The sequence below is a fragment of the Amphimedon queenslandica genome, unplaced genomic scaffold, assembly GCF_000090795.2.
Source record: "Amphimedon queenslandica unplaced genomic scaffold, v1.1 AMPQUscaffold_13500, whole genome shotgun sequence".
In the NCBI taxonomy this organism is placed as follows: Eukaryota; Metazoa; Porifera; class Demospongiae; order Haplosclerida; family Niphatidae; genus Amphimedon; species Amphimedon queenslandica.
Genome location: NW_003546264.1, coordinates 299139 through 323870, shown reverse-complemented (window position 1 = coordinate 323870; position 24732 = coordinate 299139). Strand labels below are relative to the sequence as shown.

Below are 24732 nucleotides of genomic sequence, written 5' to 3'. Positions count from 1 at the left end.
CATCACATGCTACACATCGATTATCATAAGAATAAACTGGTACACCATATCCTTCCTCACACTGACCACAGAGCCTTCCTGTCCTCTTTAACGGCTTACAAAAAAACTCGTCCAGTTCCTGGAGAGTTGATGGTAGCTTGTAGTAGCCATCTTGCTCCATTTGATGTTTATTGTGACCAAAAAACTGCCAAGGACCAACGACACCCATACCAAGTTCAGTGTCGTAAGTCATACACCAACCAGTCATTATCTTAGCAGAAGATATGATCTTGTTGCATATGACAACATTTGATGGATACTTACCACAAACGCAATCCATTCCTTTAATATTGGATTCCTTAGATACAGTGTAGTAACCAGGAGGACAATGTTGTATATTAAACTTTAATTCGGTGTAAACAACTCTTGGCTCTGATGTTTCAATAGCGACAGTAATGATTTGATCAGGGACAGCATAAATGGTAGTATTACCTCCAGCAATGTATTGAGAACTAGAATCAACCGATGAATTGCCCTCAATAACAAAAGCGGACACAACAAACTTGCTTGTGATATCTTTACCATAATCATCAACAAGTCTGATGGGCAGGGGGAAAGGAAAACCAGGAAATACATTAATGCTTAGACTAGGCTTTGTCTTTTGTATTGTAGCAGGTGAAGTGAAGACTTGTCTACTGCAAGTACTGCCCTCGTAGTACCAGTTGCTCCAACAGAAAGGTGGAGCTGTTGAAGAATTGACCAGTTCATTTTCAGCACAGGAAAGGACAGAGGTGGAAAATATTGCGTTTTCTTTATGATCAGCCATGTTCCCAGTAAAGTTAAAGAAACTTGTTTCATTATATTTTACGGCACATTGGACACCAGTCATTGGCAGTGCATAATTATCAAAATAGTTTGATATATAGATTGCGCCTCCTTTATCATTGGCAGAATTGCCTTCAAATGTCACATTTGATCTACCCTGTACCACTAAGCTGGCTTGGTTTAGCAGTGCTAGTCCTCCACCAAGCTTACCAATGTTTCCTTTAAAAGTAACAATAGTATCAGGCAGTATTGTTACCTGTGCTCCTGACATGACAATCCCAGTCCCCATGCTGTCTCTAATTTTAGCATAAGAAGGTCCTAGCTGAAGGGACATCTTGTTGCTGTAGATAGTTCCCTGCCCGACAGTGACATTACTTTTATTTGTGATGAAGCTGTTAGTGATGGTAAGTTGGAGTATAGGCATCAGTAGATAGCCTGATTCTTGTCCTGGGAGGTCAGAGAGATGAATTGTTGAGCCTACTTGTGCCCTATTGAACTGCATTAGAGTATTAATCATGATGAACGTGTTTGTGAGAGCTATCTCTGTTGATTGTCTTTTTGCAGATACGCTCATTGCTCCTCCGGCAAATGCGACATTCTTTGATATTTCATTGCTATCAATAGTCACGCTGTTGTGGCCAGCTATTGGACTTTGCGGATTAGGCAGGAATTGGAAGTTAAGGGACCCAATGCATTTGTACTTGATGTTGATACCTGAAGTGCTGTTGTAACACTTGTGCCCATACACCTTGTCATTATACAGTAAAACTCTATTGTGATTTGCATCACCAACAAATGCTATATACATGCATGATCCAATCATAGCATGGTTGCCATTTAAGTACAGGCTTGCGATGTAAAGACTGTTATAGGCTGTGTGGTATATGACTGCTATTGCTCCTCCTCTAGTGTAACCTTCTCCAATGAGTCTATTAGAGGAGAGCATGCATCCAAAGATAACGACATCAGAGCTAGTCTTTTTCTGCAATATGTAAATACTGCCTCCTCCAATTAGCTCATCAGTCTCAGTGGTAATTGGTACTTGGGCCTCTGAGAACAAAGTATTGTTGATTTGTATGGTTCCAGCACAGTCCAGTAGCTTCAATGCAGTACCTTTAGACTCTGAAAACGTGACGTATAAAATTGTAATGTTAGTGACATTTTCGAATAAAAATACAGCAGGCCAAGAGACAAGGCGAAGAGTAATGGTGGTGAAGTTGAAGCCGCATTTCCCGAGGAGGATTTTATCAATGTATATATCAGTGCTGTTAAGGAAGTATAGTCCTTCAGGTTGTAGACACTGAATGTAAGTTTTTGTTTCCGATATGAGAGAAAACCCAGACAAGTTTTTCAATTCAAAACTCTTTGTAAGATTTTCGATGCTTTCTAAAAGTAAGATGGTTACATTCTCAGTGTAGGTGCCATTTTCTACCGGTTTCAAAGCATCCATCAGGGTAGTGAAGATGTCTGCATCTGAAGAATTCTGTTGATCTCTTCTAACTTGAAGCACAACTCCATGAGTGTAAGGAGCAAGAGCAAGGAAGACAAGTAATACGAGGTGATACATTGTAGCTCCTCTTTCCCCTTTCTCTGTGTATCTAATCTCCTAATACTATGATGACTGGGTTTTATTATGGTTTCAATGGGGTGTGATTGTTATTTCAACTTCTGATGAAATGTGCTCATGTCATAAAAACAACACTGTAAGTTTTGAAAGCATCGAATTTGCTTCTAAGCAATAAACAAGGGAAATATCAACAGTCATTGCCATCTGGGCAGTGGCAGTCCCCTATCAAATTACCCACGTGTATGCACGTGCTTAGTATTAATAACCACACCCCCTAAATTACCCAAGTTTTCATGAAAAACAATGACTTTTTATAATGTAAATTTGTTCATGATTAAATAAAAAACATACACGACACTGTCTACACAAATAATGATCAGTTAATATTCTAAGCTCTCTCTCCACGGATGCGGCGAGCTAGCTGAATGTCCTTGGGCATGATGGTCACTCTCTTGGCATGGATAGCACACAAGTTGGTGTCCTCAAAGAGACCGACAAGGTAAGCCTCACTGGCCTCCTGAAGAGCAGCAACAGCAGAGCTCTGGAACCTGAGGTCAGTCTTAAAGTCCTGAGCAATCTCACGGACCAGCCTCTGGAAGGGAAGCTTCCTGATGAGGAGCTCAGTTGACTTCTGGTAGCGACGGATCTCACGGAGAGCTACGGTACCAGGACGGTAACGATGAGGCTTCTTGACTCCTCCAGTAGCTGGGGCACTCTTACGAGCAGCTTTGGTGGCTAGCTGTTTCCTTGGAGCCTTTCCACCAGTGGATTTACGAGCAGTTTGCTTTGTACGGGCCATTATCTCCTTTCAAGTTCTTCCTTTAGTTTTTAGTGATTTGGACCAGATGACAGAACAGATGACAGGTGAGAAATGATTAATGATTTTATAGAGAAGATTCCCCGCGCAAACTTGTGTACTAGTGAGTGATTGGTCAAATGTCAAGTGACATGTCATGTGACTCATTCATGAATATGCAAATATAAAAGTGATCCAGTATGCAGCTGTATGCTAGACTAAGTCTAACACCCACCCATATATAATATGCTTTAAACAATTTTGATAATTTGCAGCAAATGTCATAATTGTGCAAAAGCTAAAAAGATAGAATAAAACTTTGTGCAGTTTACTGACAGGAGCAGGAGACATGTAATTCTAATACATGCCTGCAAAAAAAAGTTCCAATTTCACTCTTGTTTCCACCCAATAGCATTTATATAAAGCTTGGACAAAATTAAGTTTTTTTTAATGAAATAAAATATCTAACATTAATAATCATCTACATTTCTGGTATAATAGTTAGTACAATGTCCGTGCATTTGTGTGTATGCTGCAGTCATCTTGGCCTCTCTCATCCAGACTTGAATAGAAGTATGGCAACTTGCCCGAGATAAAAGTAAATGAAGTTTTTCGTCTCGTGTGTCACATAAGAACCAAAGTTTCTTCCTACAATGCAGTGCCAGGTTGGGTTGTACTTCTTGTCAAACTCTTTCTTTATATAGGCAGCAATGTCCTTTTCAATGTTAAATTTCTCCATGGCTTGAGTTGCAATCTGAAAAACATTAATATGAACTATAAAATTACACATTTAGCATTGCTGTTTTGGAGTGAAACCCAACTTCATTTTGAAATATGCATGTATATAGCTGTTTTCTACTTATTCCTCACCTCTACAGCATCTTGCTGCATGTCCTCAGACATGTCTGCATTTTTTATAACTGCTTTTCGGTCAGACATTTTCCTATGGTCTACTCTAAAAGAGAAAGGTGAGGAGCAAAAATGGTTTCAGAAAGTTTGTTAATCTGTCGCTATCGAGGTGTGTCCCAATAACAAATACTGCAATCTGATTGGTCCATAGGAATTCTTTGCCAGAATCCTATGACAAAGCAGGAAATAAAAATAGCCACGCCCTTTTTATGTGGGCGTTAAGATTTTGAGCCACACCTTTTAAAATGGCGACCGAGAGCATGCCAAGTCTTGATCCAAACTGTAATCCGCTCAAAGAGAAATATGACAATTGTTTTAACGTCTGGTTCAAGACTTCATTTATAAAGGAAGGGAAAACCAGCCACGAGGAGTCATGTGGAGATTTTTTTCAAGTTTATCAGGAGTGTTTACAAGTTGGTGTGCAAATTTAATAACTTGATTGATGATTCTAAAATTGATATTATTCATAGAAATCAATTGCAGAGAAAGGACTGGACAATAAAGAACTCAATGAGGACATTTTGAATACAGAAAAAGAGAAAAAACAGCAGCAATAAAACATTAAAATCATATTACTAAAATGTCATATAAAACACACATTTATAAATTTCGGCTTGAAACAAAACAGCCAGAAAAATAACGTCTCAGCAGACAGCACTATTCTTTCCTTTTTTCTCTCAACAGTGGCGACTACCAAAGAAATAATAATAATTATATATTATTTATTCATCATTCATTTATTCACATGATAATCATGTGACAATCACATGTATAAACAGCATTATAATGTAGTGTTAGTTTCATTGTTGTTCATATGCACCTTTTCTTGACTGTGATTCAAAGCTTTGAGTGTGACACTCTCTTCGTCTTCTTTCGCTACTTTTTGATATTTCTTCTCCCGATAGTAAGTGCCTTTCTTAAGAAGATACAGAGCTATGACATCAGTAACAGTGGTAGCCTAAGAAAGAAAGAAGAGAGAGAGAAAATGTAAAAATGAAATTAAAGGAAATTGTTCATTTCTTAGCGTACAATAGCCAGTAGAGCTATCGTGGATCCAAGGGCTAGTACCAGTGTTGTAAAAGAGAACTTTCTTCCCTATCATGTACAGAGAGAAGAGTAAGTGTATTAGTTAGTTAATGTCTGGTATTACTTCTCCTGTGACAACTATTTCAAACTTGATGCCGTATACTTTCCAAACATCTCTTACATCATCGCCATTTTGATCTCTGTAGTATCTAGGGTATCTATTAAAAGAGGAGTAATGATAATTGGGGTTTCCGTTAGCAAGTGCAAACCTGAAATTAAAACCATTAGATATCTGAGCGTTTGGATTATCAAGCCTATCAAATTAAAATAATAATATAAAATAAATGATGTATTTATGATAATCATCTGTCATCTCTTCGTTAGATGTACAGTACCTCCTTGCTGAATATTTAGGCACACAGTGGGTTGGACTCCTGTCGAGATTACAGTCCCAGGATATCTCAAGACCAACCACAGCTCCCTATACCAACAGGCCATAATATAAAACAATTATGAAATAATGTATGCAGCATCAAACAGCTGCTATTGTATGAAAATTAGCAGCGTTTATAGTGAAATATTTCTTTGTGACATACGTGTATTTTAAGATTATTTAAAGTATGAAATACACTATGTTCTGGGTCATTGGCTATAGACACGTGTCAACTAAATATTAACTAATAATAATAATAATAATAATAATAATAATAATAATAATAATAATGTGATCAAAAAACACGTGTCAAGGCTCTTTTATTGCAATACATGTCACTTGACCACATTAAAGTTGACAGCCTGTACTATATGAAGAATGTTCTTTTTTGTATAAATACATGAAATATGAACACCTACTAGTTCGATACACTTACCTTAGTTGCTAGTGATTCATAGTAGCCATCAGAACTATTAATCATGTCTACTATTTGTTTGAGAGAGAAAATAGGACAGAAGAGACCCATTTCAGAGTCAGGATCAAACTGACAGCCACTGAGGTATGACTTGTTATTAGCTCGCTCAGGAATATTGCGACTGTATAGGAGAGAGAAAGTTCATAAATTTTTAATTGTTTAAAAATTTGTAAAAAATCCAATTTTGATCGGAATTGACTCAAACTTTCTACACAACATAAGAACATGTATATGTATCAGATAAAGTTATAAAAATCACGATTTTTCAACTTTTCAATTTCAGCAAAATTTGGCCCGAGACCATGTACTATAGTACAGGGACTTTTACTTGATTTTGGAGCAACTTTAAAAATCCGTAAAAAATTCAATTTTGATTGGAATCGACTCAAACTTTCTACACAACATAAGAACATGTATATCCATCAGATAAAGTTATAAAAATCACGATTTTTCAACTTTTCATTTTTGGCAAAATTTGGCCCGAGACCATGTACTATAGTACAGGGACTTTTACTTGATTTTGGAGCAACTTTAAAAATCCGTAAAAAATTCAATTTTGATTGGAATCGACTCAAACTTTCTACACAACATAAGAACATGTATATCCATCAGATAAAGTTATAAAAATCACGATTTTTCAACTTTTCATTTTTGGCAAAATTTGGCCCGAGACCATGTACTATAGTACAGGGACTTTTACTCGATTTTGGAGCAACTTTAAAAATTTGTAAAAAATTCAATTTTGATTGGAATCGACTCAAACTTTCTACACAACATAAGAACATGTATATCCATCAGATAAAGTTATAAAAATCACGATTTTTCAACTTTTCATTTTTGGCAAAATTTGGCCCGAGACCATGTACTATAGTACAGGGACTTTTACTCGATTTTGGAGCAACTTTAAAAATTTGTAAAAAATTCAATTTTGATTGGAATTGACTCAAACTTTCTACACAACATAAGAACATGTATATCCATCAGATAAAGTTATAAAAATCACGATTTTTCAACTTTTCATTTTTGGCAAAATTTGGCCCGAGACCATGTACTATAGTACAGGGACTTTTACTCGATTTTGGAGCAACTTTAAAAATTTGTAAAAAATTCAATTTTGATTGGAATTGACTCAAACTTTCTACACAACATAAGAACATGTATATCCATCAGATAAAGTTATAAAAATCACGATTTTTCAACTTTTCATTTTTGGCAAAATTTGGCCCGAGACCATGTACTATAGTACAGGGACTTTTACTCGATTTTGGAGCAACTTTAAAAATTTGTAAAAAATTCAATTTTGATCAGAATCGACTCAAACTTTCTACACAACATAAGAACATGCATATGTATGAGATAAAAGATTAACTATCTTTTTTCCTATTACTTACACACGATAGCTGCTGTCAAGTTTAGGAAAAGATATAGAGTTCTTTACAAGGACCGTGAAATCCTTGGTATCAATAATTGGTCCTTCGTCACTAATAAAAAAGAGAGAGAGGAAAAAATAATTATTATGACACAATATGATCTTTATTTCAACTTACGTTAAAGTATCATTTTCATCTTCAACCGGACACCAGCCCCTAATCTGACATGTTTCATTGAAACCGGTACATTCACCAGTTGTCACACCTATTAATGTACAATTATAATTATCAGTCACTATCACTTTCTCTCTCTCTCTCTTTCTCTTACTTCCCCCTCCCTCCCTTCCTCCCTCCCCCCCTCTCTCTCTCTTTCATACCATTTCCAGTTCTATAAATAATTCCTGGTGGACAGCTATCATTAGTTAGACATACAGCATCAGGGATAGTAGATAACTAAAAATGTAACATAAATATACTAAACACCTGTTTCTCTCCCTCCTCCTCCTCCTCTACTCAGAATATTATATGTTTATACTTACTTCCGGACACACGCCATACTTCTGGTTACACGTTGCCCACAAGTTGGTAGTAACGAAGAAACTGTTTGGCTCCTAATAGAAGTGATAGGATGAGATCACAGTTAATTATTATTGTTGTTGTCATTGTTGTTATTATTATTATTGTTGTTGTTATTGTTATTATTATTATTATTACATAGGAACCGAAAACAACGTCTCTAATAATATTATCATCATTATCTCATTTTGGGGAGCCAATTAGTTGTGTTTTGGGCTAAAAGAAGGCACTTTATAAAAAAGAGGGTGCTTCCTCCAATTATATAATAGTTTCTTTAGTTTCAGTTCTTATTTGAACAACATTCTTTTTTAATTACTTCAGCTTTACACTGATACAGGAGCATATTCATAGAAAATTAATGTAGTAATCTCGTTATGAAGGAATCTGTTTGAAGTAGTTCCACTCCAAGAAAAGTTATTATATGGTTCAACGCAAACAAGCACTTTCTTCAGTTACAGTCAAAGTAGCAGTCGTGATTATAGTTTGTTAAACAAACGTCTTTTGTGGATTTTAAGAATTCAAAACTGATAAAATTCACGCAATGATGATATGAAAACTGCTTTGAGTAATAACACAGCAAGATTGGAGAAGACAAAAAAACATTTTAATCTTAATGAGGCATGGCCAGTATAAAAATATATTTATTATTATTATTATTATTATCATTATTATTATTATTATTATTATTATTATTATTATTATTATTATTATTATCATTATTATTTACTTGAGCTGGTACAATCAAGTCCACATGATCCAGTATAGGCCATTCATTGCAGTCAGTCATGAATTGTCTCGTGGCATTAAGCACCGATACACCTTTGACCTTTGTGGTCACAACGCTCTGAACCGGCTCCTTATCCTGGGCACCATTCTCCCACACGATACCGTAACTAAAAATAGTAACAGAGTTTTTAAAAATAGTAACACAGTCATTGCTATTAATAACACGTGAATGAATGATTCATTGTAAGCATTAACCACCCACTCCATTGAACAATACAACACTACAGCAATCCTCCAGCTAATATGATTGCTAATTTCCTTCCCATGCTAAAAACTAAAGCTACAGGAACACTTTGCATGCCTCCATTGTCCCTCCCTCTCTCCCTCCTTACCCAATAATATAGCCTACAATAGCCAGTTGTACTAGGCGGTTGAGGAGACCCACTTTCTTGTTCCTTATGTGCACAAATTTTGGTGTATCATATTCGAAAAGAACAGAGACTGTTGTAGAGCCGAGCCAGCGACAAGCAGAGGCGGCAGACATTTTGTCCAGCCAAGGTCAGCAGGAAAGGGACTGGTGTTTGGGTGGGGTTAGAAAGTATGGGATAAAACCACTTCCTTCTTAAAGTCTAGCTGTGAATTAATCACTCTTGTGTCTTTTGCAGACGACAAGAGCAAGTTAATAATTATAGCAATTCCTGTGTTTATAGTTCTCCTCTTGAAAGATTCTCCTCGCCATTAACCCATCTGTTCTCCTCTGCATCCCTGGGTGATCCTTCTTTTCCAACTCTTTCGGCTGGAGCGAGCTAGAGTTTCTGAAGCCGCCGAGTCCCTTGTTTGCTGCTCAAGTTAAAGAGGTAGGTAGGGCTTTAGTTGATAAACTTGTAAAAAAGAAAATGCAACCGAAAGCTAGCAGAAAAAAGAAAGAAAGAGAGAGAGAATAAGAAATATTCTTTGTTTGCTTTTTTTACTTGTAAAAGCACCAAAAGTCCAGGTAGCATCAAAACTTTTAATAAAGAGATACATGAATGGAGAAGCTGCATGTCATGTCTCCCTCTATTTTATTAGGGCATTTCACAATGTCTTACGATCTTATAAAAGTATCAAAGAAACCTGGTGAAAGTCTAGGGCTGGGATTCAACAAGAACTCCGAGAGACAGAACAAAGTGTATGCCATTCTTGAGGGAACAGCACTACAGAGGTCTGGTGAAGTGAGGCCTGGTGACCTAATTGTTGAAGTTAATGGAGTTGATGTGTCTGGATATACTTCCAGTCAACTTATAGATATCATATCCACTCTCCAGGATAAGAGTGAAGTATCGCTAAAGGTAAATGACACACATACATATACACACACATGGTATCGACTGTACATATTTTGTGATGTTTTTACTGTATATGTACATGGACATTTCAACATTTGTAATGTTATAGATACAAGTTGGCCATGTTGATTTTCTTCGAAATATCAATCTCATAATCATCATTATTATTATGATGATTATTGTTGTTACATTTATTATTATTATTACCGTAACGTCTTCCTCTTATATACTTTCCTTTTCCTCTTTCTCTCTCCCCCTCTCTCTCAGATTCTCAGACCAGATGGCTCCCTGAGTAACGGTGGAACCCCAGCTGTGAGTATTGACCACCCAAACAACGAAACTCCTGCACCAGCTACCACTTCTCGTCCTAACCAGAGACAGAGACGTAAAGGCGGGCCTCTTCCACAGATCACAGAGACATTGGACGACGGTGGTAAACCGGGCGGACTACTTCAAGTGAAGGATCACTTTGCAAGTGGTAAGAGACACTCCCTCACTCCGGAGTCCTCGAGAAGGGAAATGGTACCGCTACAGCCATCAAAGAGTTTAGATTTGGGTGCGCTGCCAACTTGGAGGAACAAGACCTTCATTACTCTTAATAACTATGTGACTGGCGAACAGCAGACGGACAGACTCCATACCCAGTCCAAGGCAGTGGTGAGTGGATTATTACCTACATATATGCAGCATACCCTGGAACATACCCTGGACTTTGTAACCTGTTAATTGCCAAAATATTTGACATAACTTAGCTGGGTTTGCCCCTATTGTTAATAGCCTATTAGTAGCTCTTTTGTTACCACAACTTAGAAAATGATTATATGCATATTATAAATGCTGTACAACATTATAGTAGATTCACTATACTACAATTAACTAATCAACACATGGGCATGATGGACACACTACATTGGACACACTACATCGAACTCTGCATTGCATAATGTTATGCAGTGATTCTTTCCACTATTACATGTCAGTATATAACTGTGCATGTTGTATTTTCGATAGCCTAAACAAACTGGATGTCATCCTTCTCATTGCGTTGGCTCAATAATTTGGCCTAAGGAGCACCCAAGGTCCAGGCCTTATGGGCCTCCAAGACCAAAGGAAGAGATGAAAGAATTGGCTAAGGAGTACATCAAGATTTATTATGATTCTTTAAAATTGTGAGTAATTTGTAGAGTGAGTTAGAGAGAGAGAGTGTAGGAGACCAGAGGAGGAGAGAGGGAGAATAGGGGACAGTTACTGTGTGTGTTTGCCCTGTTGTTTTTGTTATAATATCATAACACATGCCAAAATGAGGTTTCTGGGAATATTAAGGGTTTCTCTTTCTCTTCTCTCTCTCTCTCTCTCCCTTTCTTTCTCTCAGTGCACTAAGTGATGATTATGAACAAAAGCTCCAATCAAGAACACTTCAAGTTTGCCAAGAAATAGAAGAGAAAGGTCACTATAACTTGACTTACGAGGAGCTCACCTACGGGGCACGTTTGGCATGGAGGAACGCCCCTCGCTGTGTCAATAGGATAATATGGCGACAGCTTGAGGTAACCATGGAGACACGTCATTGTCATGGCAACTTGCATGTGTGGGCGGGCAAATGAAAATGGGACTAGTTAGTTTAAATGAACATTATAGAGTACAAATGAGTAGTGTAATTCCAATGAAATTGCATGTACATGTACATGTTTGTGTGTGGGAGTATCTCTTTCCCTCCCTCCCTCTCTCTCTCTCTCTCTCTCTCTCTCTCTTTTCCCTTCCTTCTGACTGGTCATAAATATTTAAAATATTTTCTAATTGTTTCTATGTTGATGATTTCTTAGAAAAATTAACAAACTGGATCATAACAAGTACAATTTCCCTGAACTAACTTCTAGAAAATTGAACTTGCATGTATAATATTGCAAACTATTGCATAAAAGCAGTTGTAAATTCATTACATGCGTGTACATGTATCGGTACTTTAATTTTGTGTTCATACGCGTGTAGTGCCTGTACTGTCTGGCTGTATGTTGCTAATGTGATCTCATGCCAATTGCTCACACCACATATTTGCAATAATTGAGTGAAACCTTCTGAGGTATGGGATTAATCAAACTACTCCGGCACACACCCACTCTCCTGTTTACTCATAAATACTCATTTACATCTTCAAATTAACCACCTGCTTGTCTACATGTACATGTACATGAACATGAACATGTAGATTATAAGGAGTAAAAGAAGAGAGAGAGGGAGGGAGGAAGAGAAATGATGCTATAGTGGATAATGATACTCATACACTAATTGTCTGTTAATTCTATTGAGAATTAATCACATGCTACATAAGAGAGGAGAGGAGGGGAAGGAAGAGATGTGAGATATTTGTAAAGGTAATTAGAAAGAAATCATAGTAGAATATGATTTCATGGAGTAACAATTTCCTGTAAGGAAGATCCTTCATAGTAACTAGTTATAGATGTATTGTTTAACATTCCCTTTGTGAGGCAAGTAAAACATATATTGATTGTATTACTTGACAGCTATAGTGCTGCACAGTTACCACAAAAATGTAATAGCCCACTTTACTATACTGCTCTCTCTCTCTCTCTCTCTCTCAGGTACTTGATGCAAGGGAAGTAGATTCAGCTAAAGAAATGTTTGAGGCACTGTGTGATCATCTCCGCTATGCCACAAACCAAGGATCAATTAGGTAAAGATATACATGTACATATACATGTACTTTATTTTAATTTCTCTTAGGTCAACCATTACAGTATTTAGACATCGCACGAGAGCCAACTCAGACTTTAGAGTCTGGAACTCTCAGCTCATCAGATATGCCGGCTACAAGCAACAGGATGGTTCTATAATTGGAGACCCTGACAGCGTTGAGTTCACAGAGGTTCGTGAAACCTTTAAAAGTTATACATCATGCATGGAAATGTTACATTAAATACACTTTTGAATGCTGGTTGCCATTCATTCATAAGAGGCTCCAGTTGTAATGTCAATTAGACATTATAAACCTCACATTAACTGATTGTCATTACTTATAAATATATCCAGGTTTGTCGCAAGCTGGGCTGGAGTCCCCCTAACAATAAACCCGGGATGTTTGACGTGTTGCCGCTGGTTCTTCAAGCAAACGGCGAACCACCTGAAATGTTCACGATCCCACCAGAACTGATAATGGAGGTCGATATTGTCCACCCAGAGTGAGTTTAAAAGATACTTCATCTTTAAAGGTCCTTATTTTGTATGTTGTCTATTTTAAAGCTAGTTTTAAACTATTTATAATTATAAACTATTTATGGCTTAATAGTTATTTGATCTACATGTACGCGGTCTCATTCATACTTTTCAATGGGGGTATTAGCTGATAGCTACAAGATATGTATCATTGTAATTGAATATACTTTAAAATTAGATTATAGATACTTCTTCCTCTCTCTCCCTCTCTCTCTCTTCCTCCATTCCCTGCCCTTGTTACTATTTCTTGCTAATTCAATTATTGGAAGCTATGACGATAGTTTGTTGTAGATGTAATATTTATGACTTTATGGAATGTACCAGTTACAAACAAACTCACAGTATTTTCCTTATGTGTCACTATTTTATTGTTTTGATTACAACTCAACATAATATTTGCAATAACTTGATAAGTGTTTATAAACTGGTGCCCACACCACCTGTCCTTAATACAGAGGTGTCCTCATTTCAGAGGTACTTTTGTATAGGCTTGTACCGATTGGGACCTTACAAAATAAGGTAGACATTCTGCTTTCCCAGCAGCTACAGAATCTAGGAGGCTAAGCCTCTTAATGTTTTACATTCTTTCTAGTTACATAGCTCATACTGTGTCTTGTTTGTTCTCCATGTAATTCAGTTATTAAATGTGTGCGTGCAGTGTCCTGCCAGCCTAATGACATCAATACTTCTTGTAACTAAATTATTGATATACTTAAATCCCAGAGTTAACTGCTATAAAGAAATCAATAAATAAATAAACAAATACCTAAGAGAGAGATGTTTTTATTATTTATTTATTCAATGAACTGTCTTTATACTATCAAAAACTGCATGACACACACTTTAATTGTAAAAGATCACAATTCCCATGTCCTTTCTCCTCAGGTACAAGTGGTTCAAGGATCTCAAGCTGAAGTGGTACGCTGTTCCTGGCGTCTCCAATATCCTCCTTGATATTGGAGGGCTTGAATTTACAGGTGCTCCTTTTAACGGGTGGTACATGAGCACTGAGATAGCTGCGAGGAATTTCAGCGATGAATATCGTTACAATTTGCTAAAGGTTAATGAATAGACTATGTATATTGAACTTTTAATTGTTTAAACTAATTAATATTAGTATCGCTATTCATAGTGTAACAGATATCATATCATTATCATCATTACCATTATTATTATTATTATTATTATTTATTTTTATTATTTTTATCAGCCTGTTGCTGAGAGGATGGGTCTGAACACATCAACCTACAAGTTATGGAAGGACAGGGCCCTTGTTGAACTTAACGTAGCTGTATTACATAGTTACCAGGTACGTACATACATGCGCATGATCACAAAATTAGATCAATATACATGTACATGTGCTTATAATTATTAATATTATTGTGCTGTGAGTATAAAAATCTGTCTTCTTGTCACAGTCTGCTGGAGTTTCAATTGTTGATCACCATACTGCTACCGACGGGTTCTCAGGGTTTTTCAAGTCAGAGGTTAGAGGGTTTTATTTGACTACGCCCACTAATTAATAATTTTTAGAGTGCATCTCGTGGAGGGTGCCCGGCAGATTGGGTGTGGCTAGTCCCGCCCATTTCTGGCAGCGTGTCTAAACTATTCCATCAAGAAATGTTGCTGTATTATCTGACACCAGCTTATGAGTATCAGGTAATGATCACATGACATGTACATGATGTCATGTGATGTCACGCGATGTCATGGTATTCTATTTAGGAACCTGCTTATAAATATTATCACTTGCCCGGGGATATGCCAAAACTCAATACTGGAAGGACTTTCAAGGCTCTTGCAACGTAATATAATAATAATAAATAATAATCTTTATAATTATGATCTTTTAAATTTATAATCTCTCTCTCTTCCCGGCAGTATGGTCCTTGATGCCACCAGAATGATGAGGAATGTTAAAAAGAAGCGTATCAAAGCCACAGTGCTCTACGCCACTGAGACCGGCCGATCCAAGAACTACGCCAACATAGTTAAAACCCTTTTCGACCGAACCTTCAACTGCTCCGTTTATTGCATGGACGAGTACAACAGAGCCAATCTTGAGCATGAGCAGCTGGTTCTCATCGTTACGAGCACTTTTGGTAGTGGGGACCCACCTGCTAATGGAGAGGTAAGAGTGCTAACTTGTCTGACCTGTTTCTAATTCCGGTTTGTTTTTTGTAGCCGTTTGGGCGCTATTTGTTGGATTTGCAGTCAGGACGAATTATTGGGTAACAATAATAATAATAATAATAATAATAATAATAATAATAATAATTTAATTTTGCTATATACAAGTTTGTTTGCAGTTGCACATGTATTTTTATATTAAATTTCTTTTTATTATTTATTTATTCATTTATTTATTACACAGTGCCGGAGGTGGTACAGGGACCCTCCCCTCAAGGCGGAACAGGGTTAGCGTTGCTACAAGACCATCCCCAGAGATGTTAGCTAAAGCAAGGACAGACATGATGCAGCCACTCTCTCAAGTCAAGTTAGTACAGCCAAAAAATGGCTCCAAAATCACCCCAAATTTTTATTACATTTTCTGATACATATTGATGTACTTATGCTGTGTAGAAAGTTTGAGCCGATTCCGACTTCAATTTTTAAAGTTATGACCACTTTTAAGAAAATGTCAAAATTCTGAAAATTTCCCTGTACTATATTCCCCTCTCGACAGTCGACCTTCGCACCAACTGTCTGATTGTTACTCTTTCCCCCCGCACATTTTGCCCACATAAGTACTTAGATACGACCAACCCCAGGTTGGTGGTTAGTCGCTTGTGGTGCCTTCGTGGTTTGACTGAACACAAAGCAGCTATCTGCCCTGGGCCCGATCAGTGCCCTACCATGCGGGGGTAAATTATCTTATACAGCAACACACTACTTAAATAGCTTTCGTCGAAAACCAGATATCGCCAAGTTCGATTGGCCTTTCACCACTTACCACAGGTCTTCCGAGATTTTTGCCACAACCACCGGTGCGTCCCTCCATCTTGCCTTGCGACAAGTTTCAGACTGCCCATGATTAGATCACTTGGTTTCGGGTCGTATTTGACTCGCGCCTCGCCTGGCTCGCTTTCGCTACACCTCCGTCCATCGACTTAAGTTTGCCAAATATTTTACTCGCGAACCCATTATACAAAAGGTACAATGACTACATCTGCTCTATTGTGCAATAAATTTCCGTTTTCACCATTCTTTCAGCCTTCCCTCACGGTACTTCCTCTCTCGGTGCATTACTTTTCGCGATGTTGGATGTCTGGTTCACCCTTCTTCAAATTATTCTACTCCACGCATACGCGGGTCTAATCATAGGTTACTAAGTAATTCACGGGCCTGTTACCCTCTACGGTTTAACTTACTTTGCCCCCTTGCTCCGCTTTCGCTCGCCACTACTCACGGCATCTCGCTTGATTTTTCCCTTCTGGTACTAAGATGTTTCAATTCCCAGAAGCTCGGGCCCATACGTGCCGGCTTTTGCCAGCTGGGATTAGTCAACTTCCCCTCCCAATCCTCTTGATTTCGCCCATTGCATAATGCCCTCCCAATATTAATACTCACGGCATGCTATAATGAAAATATGCTACCGCCCCCGATGTCGTAAAAAGTGCCCCACATGCCCCCACACATGACCATGGACTCGGGTTCACTAAATGATACGGATGATATGCCACCGACGTATAGCCCATGGTTTTTTCTAAAAAATGGCTCCGAAATCACCCCCCATTTTTATTACATTTTCTGATACATATTGATGTACTTATGCTGTGTAGAAAGTTTGAGCCGATTCCGACTTCAATTTTTCAAGTTATAGCCATTTTTAAAAAACGTCAAAATTCTGAAAAAATCCCTGTACTATAGCCCATGGTTTTTTCCAAAAAATGGCTCCGAAATCACCCCCAATTTTTATTACATTTTTTGATACATATGGATGTACTTATGCTATGTAGAAAGTTTAAGCCGATTCCAACTTCAATTTTTCGAGTTATGACTATTTTTTGAAGTGCCAATACATTTTCTGTTGTATTATTAAACGCCTTTCTCTCTCTTCCTTATAAGGTATGCTGTATTTGGATTGGGGTCCCGTGCTTATCCTAACTTCTGTGCTTTTGCTCACACAATTGACAACCTCTTCCTTTCTCTCGGGGCCGAACAGGCCTATCCTTGTGGGGAGGGAGACGAACTCTGTGGTCAAGAGGAGAGCTTCCAGAGCTGGCTGAGAGAGTGTTACTTGGTACGTATAAACCACGCCCATTAATTACCTTCTCCTCCTATGCAGAGATCTTGCGAAGTGTACAAGCTTGAGCCGAGATTAGAAGGAAGTGATTGCACTGTCGTCAAGTCCGAATACAAGAAAGACTTTTTTAGAATTTCTTCATTTACTGAACCTGTCCCAACCAAAGACATTTGCCGAGGTAAGGAAAAACCCAAGTATTAAATATTGTATTTTCCATTCTTGTGTCTTTTTATATTATTTCCTAATTTCTAGATTTGTCTCACGTTCACAAGAAGAAGATTTATGCTGGTACTTTAGTGTCAAGAGCTAAACTGCAGTCATCACAATCTGAGTAATAGCACAGACCTCTCTCTCCCCCCCCTCTCTCTCTCTTTCATTCTCCTATTCTCCAATGTTATTATAATCCCTCTCTCTCTCCCTCTAAAGGCGTAATACAATACTAGTGGTCATAAAGCCTCAGAATCACATGAATTACCAGCCTGGAGACCACATTGCCATTTATCCTCAGAACAATCCCAGCCTGGTACGACAGCTGCTAGAGAGACTCCCCCTCACCTCCGCAATAGATGAACCAATCATCATTGAGTCCCAATATGAAGCTGAAGGTAACAACTATTTATAACTATTAGCGAGTATCTGGTATTATGGATTTTTGTATGACATTTCCACATGATAATAATATTTTTTAATGTTATTTCAGGTGGCATTAAATGGAATAAGGAGAGGAGGTTACCATTTCCTGTTACTTTGCAAGAAGCCTTCATGTACTATCTTGACATTACCACTCCACCTACACCACAGCTGCTCCAACAATTTCAAAAAATGGTATAATAAAGCAGAAGACACTTTCTTATACTCTCTTCTTAACTTTCTCCTTCTCTTGTAGGCCACTCGAAAGTTGGAGCAGAATTTCCTCGAGGAGCTGGGGAAAGGAGGTGACGTTTACGAGGACTGGAAGTATGAGAGGTTTCCTAACCTTCTGGAAGTGATGGACCAATTCCATTCGCTTAAACTTGACGTGCCATTTTTACTCCAAAACCTGCCACTGCTTCAATGCGTAAGGAATAAAGAAAGAGAATCATTTATTAATTTATTTTATTTGTTTAATTAATTTATTATTTTAGCGTTACTACTCCATCAGTTCATCCCCTAACGCTCATCCAAATGAGATTCATGCCACCATTGCCGTGGTAACCTTCAGGAAGAGAGGAGGACAGGGACCACGTCACTATGGGGTCTGTTCCACTTGGCTCAACAAGATGGAGCCGGGATCAGAATCCATTGTACCTTTTGTGATCAGAAGGTAAAGATTATGTATATTAACTGATACTATAGGTCATATTGTTTAATAAAGGAATAAACTGCATTAATATTTAGTACCCAAAACATGGTACACATGTACACATTGATTCTTAATTATTACAATTTAGGACTAATTCATTTCATATGCCAGAGGACTCTCATGCTCCTATCATAATGGTCGGCCCTGGTACTGGGATAGCTCCTTTTAGAGGATTCTGGCAGGAAAGGATGTACCAGCGAAGCGAAGAACTCAAGAAGCAGCTTCTCTCTAAAGCAGTTCCGGCCCGAGCTGCTCGTGTCCCTCGCAATCAAAAAGGAGGCAGGGCAGTGATCCCAGACACGCCCGCTAACAAGATAAGCATTGGAGGGGGAGGGATGGGGCAGGCTGGTAGGAGGGGCTTTGTATCCACGGTAACGGCCCCAGTAATTAAGCTACTTGATGTTGATTCTCGACCAACTCAAGCCCCGGTCTCTGATATTGATGATACGGAGAGCAGCAGCGAGAGTGAGAGTTCGGATGAGGAAGTAAAACGAGACAAACAAGTTCAGTTTAAAGTACCCAAAACCTCCGGCACTTTTAAACTAAGGCGCTCGGCCTCAGATGAGTTCCAAAGGAAGGATCTTGCTAGTCTTGTGGCCGCTAGAGACAGCCACTGGGGAGACATGACCCTGTATTTCGGTTGTCGCCGTAACGACACAGATTACATATACAGAGAAGAGATTAAGAGAGCACAGCTGACGGGGGCAATGAATAACGTTCATGTAGCTTTCTCCAGGGAAGGGCCGCAAAAAGTAAGCACTACTAATTAATAATAATAATAATAATAATAATAATAATAATGATAATAATAATAATGATAGTAATAATAATAATAATAATGATAATAATAATAATGATAGTAATAATAATAATAATAATAATAATAATGATAATAATAATAATAATAATAATAATAATAATAATAATAGATACAACAAGCGTTAATTTACATGTGTTCCGTCAAATTGTTACATGTACATATACATATAGTGATAATAGTGCTAATCATGATCTGTCATATACAGTACTAATATTCAATTATTGCCTCCCTCCTCCTCTCCCTCTTAGACTTATGTCCAACATTTATTGAAGAAGAATGCGGACACCATAGTCCAGCAGCTGATAGAGGAGAGGGGACACTTTTATGTGTGTGGGGACGTTTCCATGGCAGCAGACGTGGGACGTACCCTTCAGAATATATTTGAGGAGAACGCTGCAATGTCTAGTGATGAAGCGAGACAGTTAATAGAATCAATGAAAGTAATAATAATAATAATAATTAATAATAATAATAATAATAATAATAATACACTCATCTCTATAGGATAATGGCTATTATCATGAAGACATCTTTGGTGTTACTCTGAAGACTGCTGAAGTTACAAGTCGTGTCAGAAATGCAGCCAAAAAGTGAGTGCCAGTCACATGATAATCACATGACCATGTCCTCTGTTTCTAGAGCATGGAGGATACTCGTTAGTGCTGCTGATCATAGCCCCATCACTCCGATGTCTGCTCTATCCAGCAGAGCACCCATCACACCAACCACTGTAAGATATTATCAGTACAGACAGTAATACAGTACAGTACTTGCAGCAAAGATTGAAGGGCGGTACATCCTAGTTGGGATAAGCCTAGCTCCCATCAATACAGAATTAATATAACTTTATGAACAACTTAAGAGTAGTTGTAACTTTTGCTCACAAAGTTGTTTCTCTACATGTACACAGTGCCTTGTTTGTTTATTATTGTTTATTGTTTGTTTGTATTTATTGTAGCCTGGATTGCTTGATACCCCTCAAGACGGAACCCTTCGTTTGGGTGGAAACCGTTTCTCCAAACGCCCGACAGTGACGGTCCTCATTCCAACGCCCACGCAGGCTAACGAGCCTACATCACCTGGCAACAGAACGTATGTTGACAAGGCAACGGAGAAAGAGGAAAGGAGGAGGAGGAGGAGAGAGGAAAGGGAGAGGACGGAGGACAAAGAGAAAAAGGAGCGAAAGAAGATGAAGAAAACCTTGGAGAGGCTTCCGTATGAGTACCCAGTCTTGATGGAGCCTCCGTCTCCACCTCCAATGTCCCCGAATGTTTTTAGAAGGAGCAAAACCAGTTTTTCTAGTCCTCCCCCCTCTCCCTCTGTAGCTGGTGGCTTCGATTATTATTTATAAGGAGGAGACAAAACAGAATTAATAATTAGTTAATAACTTCTCATAGCTACCCCCTTAGCTGCTTATTATTACATATTATAGTTATGGTTAGCCAAGCCTTTTTTATTTTGATAAACGCATGAAGTTTCTAAATAAAGCCCACCAGCCAACACTCCTCCACCTCCTCCTCCTCGAGTTTTGTTTGTTCGGTTGCCATGGCGATATGTTTATTCATTTGAGGTGTGAATTATCGGGAATGTGTTGGTTTACTTGTTTATTAATAATTATTAAAAACTTTTAATTGATTATCACAACTTGTTGATATTGTGACTATGTGTTGTGTCTTTCCTTCTCTATCCCTACCTGCAGGTCGTTCCCAAGCATCTTTGGAAAGTAAACAAAAGCACAAACAATAAAATGAATGCACATACATAAATATATGTACATATGATGTATCTTTTTATCCTCTCCTTTCTCCCTCTTTCTCTTTCTCTTTCTCTTTCTCTCTCTCCCTCTCTCTCTCTCTCCTTCTCCCCCCCTCTCTCTCTCCTTCTCTCTCCTTCTCCCCCCCCTCTCTCTCTCTTCTTTCTCTCCCTCTCTCTCTCTTTCTCTCCCTCCCTCTCTCTCTCTTTCTCTCCCTCTCTCTCTCTTTCTCTCTCCTTCTCTCTCCCTCCCTCTCTCTCCCTCTCTCTTTCTACTCCTAACAGACAATCCTTAGGTTCTTCTGGTATGAAGAAGTTAGGGGGAGGTCCTTCTGGTTACAGATCACACCTGACTGCTACATCATTCAATGAGGAAGATGAAGAGAAAGAGAGCGGAGTGACGCTCAACATAACTGAGATCACTGGTGACACCCTAACTACCACTAATATCCTGGGTTCTACGTCTCCAAAAACCCTAAAAGTGCCTCCGCCCTCATTTGAACAGCCACCTCCGCCAAATCTCGGTCCAAAGTCACGCCCAACTTCCGTCCAGTTGAGAGATAACCAAGATGGCGGAAAGAGGCGAGCCATTCGTAAGATCAGGAGTAATTCGATGGTTCAAACTGACGTCTAATGGCTCCGCCCAAAATGAACTGGATATTAACTAGTTATTATTGAAACAGATTCCTTAACTGTCAAAATTTATTATTATTATTATTATTATTATTATTATTATTATTATTATTATTATTATTATTATTATTATTATTATTTTAGCTTAGTTTTGTTATTATTATTATTCCCCACGTCCCTTTCATTTTCTATGCCCTCCTATACATTCAATTGACATTTAATTATTATTATTATTATTATTGATGCTAATTAAAATTTTGCTGTTATTTATTATTATTTTTCATTAGCAAAAATTTAAACACTTCATTGATATTCACGAAAGGGCGGGGCAATATAATATTCATTATGTCTATTTGCACAACCCATATGTGTATTGCACAATCCATAGAGACAAATATTCACAGCTGCTATTGCACAATCATTACTAAGCAGTCACTAACAGAAAACATATAAAGAGAACAATACGTAAACTTTCGTAATATAACAGTCGATAATGGCCACAGCAAGTCCTGATGTTGAAACTGAGGTTGAATCTTCACCTACAACCTTCTCTTTAAAGTCTGGTCCTACTTTCTCTAAATATGAGAAGATGACGGAGGGAACTCGGCTATTTGCAGGGCCAGAGATAGGTCGTATCAAGGAATGGGTTGCCATGGAGAAGATACATGGGGCAAACCTCTCACTGACTGTATGGAGTAAAGGAGGAGAGAAGAAGAGAGAGGGGGAGGGAGGGAAGAGACAAGACGTGGGTGTCAAGATTGCTCGGAGGAATGATTATCTTAAAGATGGTGAACAGTTCTTTGGTCTTGACAGGCAGCCGGAACTATTGATGGCACTTCACACGTCAGCAGTGAAACTGTGGGATTTAATGAATGATGACGAGACCACACCCACACCACAATCAATTACCATATATGGAGAACTTTTCGGAGGTAAGGAAAGTTGCTTTAATTAAGGGTATTTTGTCAAAAATGAAAAGTAGAAAATTCTCCATTAAAAATTTTTTTGATGCATATACATGTTCTTATGTTGCATAGAAAGTTTGAGCTGATTCCGATCAAGTGTATCAATAGGTATTGTATTTGTATTTTAAAGTAATAGTACACCATCAAATATGATAAGATACTACTGTATGTATGTACACATGTCACATGATTATCACATGACTTTAGGTTACTACCCTCATCCCTCAATCCCTCCATTACCAAACATGATTAGCATTCAAAAGGAAGTGGCCTACTCTCCTGATCTTAAATTCTGTTCCTTTGACATAGCGGTGAACAATGGAAATGACAAAAGTAAGCAATAAAAATTAATGCATAGCAGAAAAAAATTGTGGCCCGAAAATTTTAGTAAATTTGAAAATTCATGGAATCTGCAAAATTGAATAAATGTGGCTACACAAAAAGGTCAAAAAATAGAAAATTGCAAAAAATTATGCCACAAAATATCATGCTATACACTATACAGTACCATATATGGTAACCTATTCCTCCTTCCCGCCCCCTCATTAGATTACATGAATTACGATGATGCAATGTCCCTGTTTGAGGGGGCGGGGTTCATGTACTCCCGCCCACTCATAACCGGAACGATGGAAGAGGTTTTCAATTATGAGCTTGGTTTCCCGAGCACCATCCCAGCAATATTTGGCCTGCCCCCTATAGACGGAAACCTTGCAGAGGGAATCGTCATAAAACCTTTAAAAGACTCTACCCTCATCACGCGTAAAGGTCCTAAACGACTCATCTTCAAACGAAAAATTGAAAAGTTTTCCGAAAGAAGGGCACTACCAAGACCAGAGAACCACTTGACAAGTACGAGAGAAGACGAGAAATGGAAAGGAACGAAAGGAGACGAGATCAAATATGAAATAACAGCTTTAATAACTGATCAAAGAGTTCTTAATGCTATTACTAAGATTGGTCAGCCTGTGACTAAGGGAGAGTGGGAGAAGATTAAGACTGAACTGGTAGCTGATGTAAGAGATACTCTGAAGGAAGAGAATGAAGAGCTCATTAAAGATTGTGATGATGTATTAATGATGAATGAAATAAAGAAACAATGTGGTATATTCATACAGCAATACAAGAAAAGGGTTTAGTCTATATTTTTATTATTTTTATTAGCCAAAGACAAATTTTTAACTGCTATTGCACAGTTTATTTAATTTTTAATAGTTTTAATCGAACACTGATTAATTTTTATAAAATTCCTTTCCAATGTACAAGTATATTAAATTTTGTTGAAGGAAAAAGATTCTATTCACCTCTAGACTACTACTTGTGGTTGCTATGGTGAATGAAAATGAATTCAGGGCTTACTATAGAGTATTATAGAGGATAATAGGATATGCGTGCTAAGTATATTCATTGCAAAATAAATGTATTCATTGCATACCGTAATAACTTTCAAGAAAAAAAATTAGTTCGTTGGACGTCAACTTTGAACTTTCCATTGGCAGCAATGGAGAAATGATAGAAAAAGGCTTGGTACCAGGAAACCGTTCTGTATTTATTGATAGCAATCTTTCAGGTGACTACCAGACCCCATTAGATCCTCAGGATGGTTTCTAAGCTTCCGAAAAAGGCCTCAAGAAGGTAGCAAGGCAAGAAAATGTGTTTTCCCCCATTGAACTCTAATAAACTTGACGTCCAACATGGCGGCCAATTTGCTGTGTGGGTTGGATATACGGTAC

At 38.0% G+C, this 24732-nt stretch overlaps 5 protein-coding genes across 5 annotated transcripts; 2 read left to right on the top strand and 3 right to left on the bottom strand.

The window, feature by feature from the left end:
* Positions 1 to 2659: 2659 nt before the first annotated feature.
* LOC100636652 (histone H3-like) lies at positions 2660 to 3256 on the bottom strand. The gene has a single exon (XM_003384090.3). The coding sequence runs from the start codon at positions 3168 to 3170 to the stop codon at positions 2760 to 2762; it is 411 nt and encodes a 136-aa protein (XP_003384138.1). The 5' UTR covers positions 3171 to 3256; the 3' UTR covers positions 2660 to 2759.
* A 331-nt stretch (positions 3257 to 3587) lies between these two features.
* LOC100636525 (dynein light chain 2, cytoplasmic) lies at positions 3588 to 4206 on the bottom strand. Its single transcript, XM_003384089.3, has 2 exons — positions 4038 to 4206; positions 3588 to 3921 (listed from the first exon to the last, which is right to left on the bottom strand). The coding sequence occupies exons 1-2, from the start codon at positions 4104 to 4106 to the stop codon at positions 3721 to 3723; spliced, it is 270 nt and encodes an 89-aa protein (XP_003384137.1). The 5' UTR covers positions 4107 to 4206; the 3' UTR covers positions 3588 to 3720.
* A 309-nt stretch (positions 4207 to 4515) lies between these two features.
* Positions 4516 to 9265, bottom strand: LOC100636400 (P2X purinoceptor 4-like). Its single transcript, XM_003384088.3, has 13 exons — positions 9075 to 9265; positions 8684 to 8849; positions 7920 to 7991; positions 7758 to 7833; positions 7558 to 7645; positions 7402 to 7491; positions 5972 to 6131; positions 5498 to 5583; positions 5372 to 5416; positions 5227 to 5320; positions 5106 to 5171; positions 4897 to 5034; positions 4516 to 4766 (listed from the first exon to the last, which is right to left on the bottom strand). Exons 1-13 carry the CDS (start codon positions 9224 to 9226, stop codon positions 4734 to 4736), a joined length of 1266 nt encoding a protein of 421 aa, XP_003384136.1. The 5' UTR covers positions 9227 to 9265; the 3' UTR covers positions 4516 to 4733.
* Positions 9266 to 9371: 106 nt separating this feature from the next.
* On the top strand, positions 9372 to 22340 carry LOC100632571 (nitric oxide synthase, endothelial-like). The gene is made up of 30 exons (XM_011411881.2): positions 9372 to 9539; positions 9751 to 10010; positions 10275 to 10664; positions 11019 to 11176; positions 11380 to 11554; positions 12608 to 12699; positions 12750 to 12891; positions 13056 to 13204; positions 14124 to 14298; positions 14449 to 14547; positions 14660 to 14728; positions 14775 to 14900; positions 14967 to 15046; positions 15123 to 15372; positions 15426 to 15472; positions 15616 to 15738; positions 17310 to 17484; positions 17530 to 17665; positions 17740 to 17818; positions 17914 to 18092; positions 18188 to 18312; positions 18374 to 18544; positions 18612 to 18790; positions 18918 to 19581; positions 19898 to 20089; positions 20154 to 20239; positions 20289 to 20379; positions 20608 to 20741; positions 21349 to 21372; positions 21687 to 22340. Exons 2-30 carry the CDS (start codon positions 9762 to 9764, stop codon positions 22033 to 22035), a joined length of 4908 nt encoding a protein of 1635 aa, XP_011410183.2. The 5' UTR covers positions 9372 to 9539; positions 9751 to 9761; the 3' UTR covers positions 22036 to 22340.
* An 89-nt stretch (positions 22341 to 22429) lies between these two features.
* On the top strand, positions 22430 to 24346 carry LOC105316741 (RNA-editing ligase 2, mitochondrial-like). The gene is made up of 3 exons (XM_011411880.2): positions 22430 to 22966; positions 23207 to 23332; positions 23549 to 24346. Exons 1-3 carry the CDS (start codon positions 22528 to 22530, stop codon positions 24136 to 24138), a joined length of 1155 nt encoding a protein of 384 aa, XP_011410182.1. The 5' UTR covers positions 22430 to 22527; the 3' UTR covers positions 24139 to 24346.
* Positions 24347 to 24732: the final 386 nt, after the last annotated feature.

Bases quoted from the DNA above. Each gene is read 5' to 3' on its own strand.
- LOC100636652 (XM_003384090.3), bottom strand. From the start codon at position 3,170: ATGGCCCGTACAAAGCAAACTGCTCGTAAATCCACTGGTGGAAAGGCT.
- LOC100636525 (XM_003384089.3), bottom strand. From the start codon at position 4,106: ATGTCTGACCGAAAAGCAGTTATAAAAAATGCAGACATGTCTGAGGAC. The intron at 3,922-4,037 runs GTGAGGAATAAG...AATGTTTTTCAG, and splicing joins TGCAGCAAGATGCTGTAGAG to ATTGCAACTCAAGCCATGGA.
- LOC100636400 (XM_003384088.3), bottom strand. From the start codon at position 9,226: ATGTCTGCCGCCTCTGCTTGTCGCTGGCTCGGCTCTACAACAGTCTCT. The intron at 5,321-5,371 runs GTTTGCACTTGC...CTCTTTTAATAG, and splicing joins TCTAATGGTTTTAATTTCAG to ATACCCTAGATACTACAGAG. The intron at 5,035-5,105 runs GTACGCTAAGAA...TTTCTTTCTTAG, and splicing joins CGATAGCTCTACTGGCTATT to GCTACCACTGTTACTGATGT.
- LOC100632571 (XM_011411881.2), top strand. From the start codon at position 9,762: ATGTCTTACGATCTTATAAAAGTATCAAAGAAACCTGGTGAAAGTCTA. The intron at 10,665-11,018 runs GTGAGTGGATTA...TATTTTCGATAG, and splicing joins ATACCCAGTCCAAGGCAGTG to CCTAAACAAACTGGATGTCA. The intron at 11,555-12,607 runs GTAACCATGGAG...TCTCTCTCTCAG, and splicing joins TAATATGGCGACAGCTTGAG to GTACTTGATGCAAGGGAAGT.
- LOC105316741 (XM_011411880.2), top strand. From the start codon at position 22,528: ATGGCCACAGCAAGTCCTGATGTTGAAACTGAGGTTGAATCTTCACCT. The intron at 22,967-23,206 runs GTAAGGAAAGTT...ACATGACTTTAG, and splicing joins ATATGGAGAACTTTTCGGAG to GTTACTACCCTCATCCCTCA. The intron at 23,333-23,548 runs GTAAGCAATAAA...CCCCCTCATTAG, and splicing joins GAACAATGGAAATGACAAAA to ATTACATGAATTACGATGAT.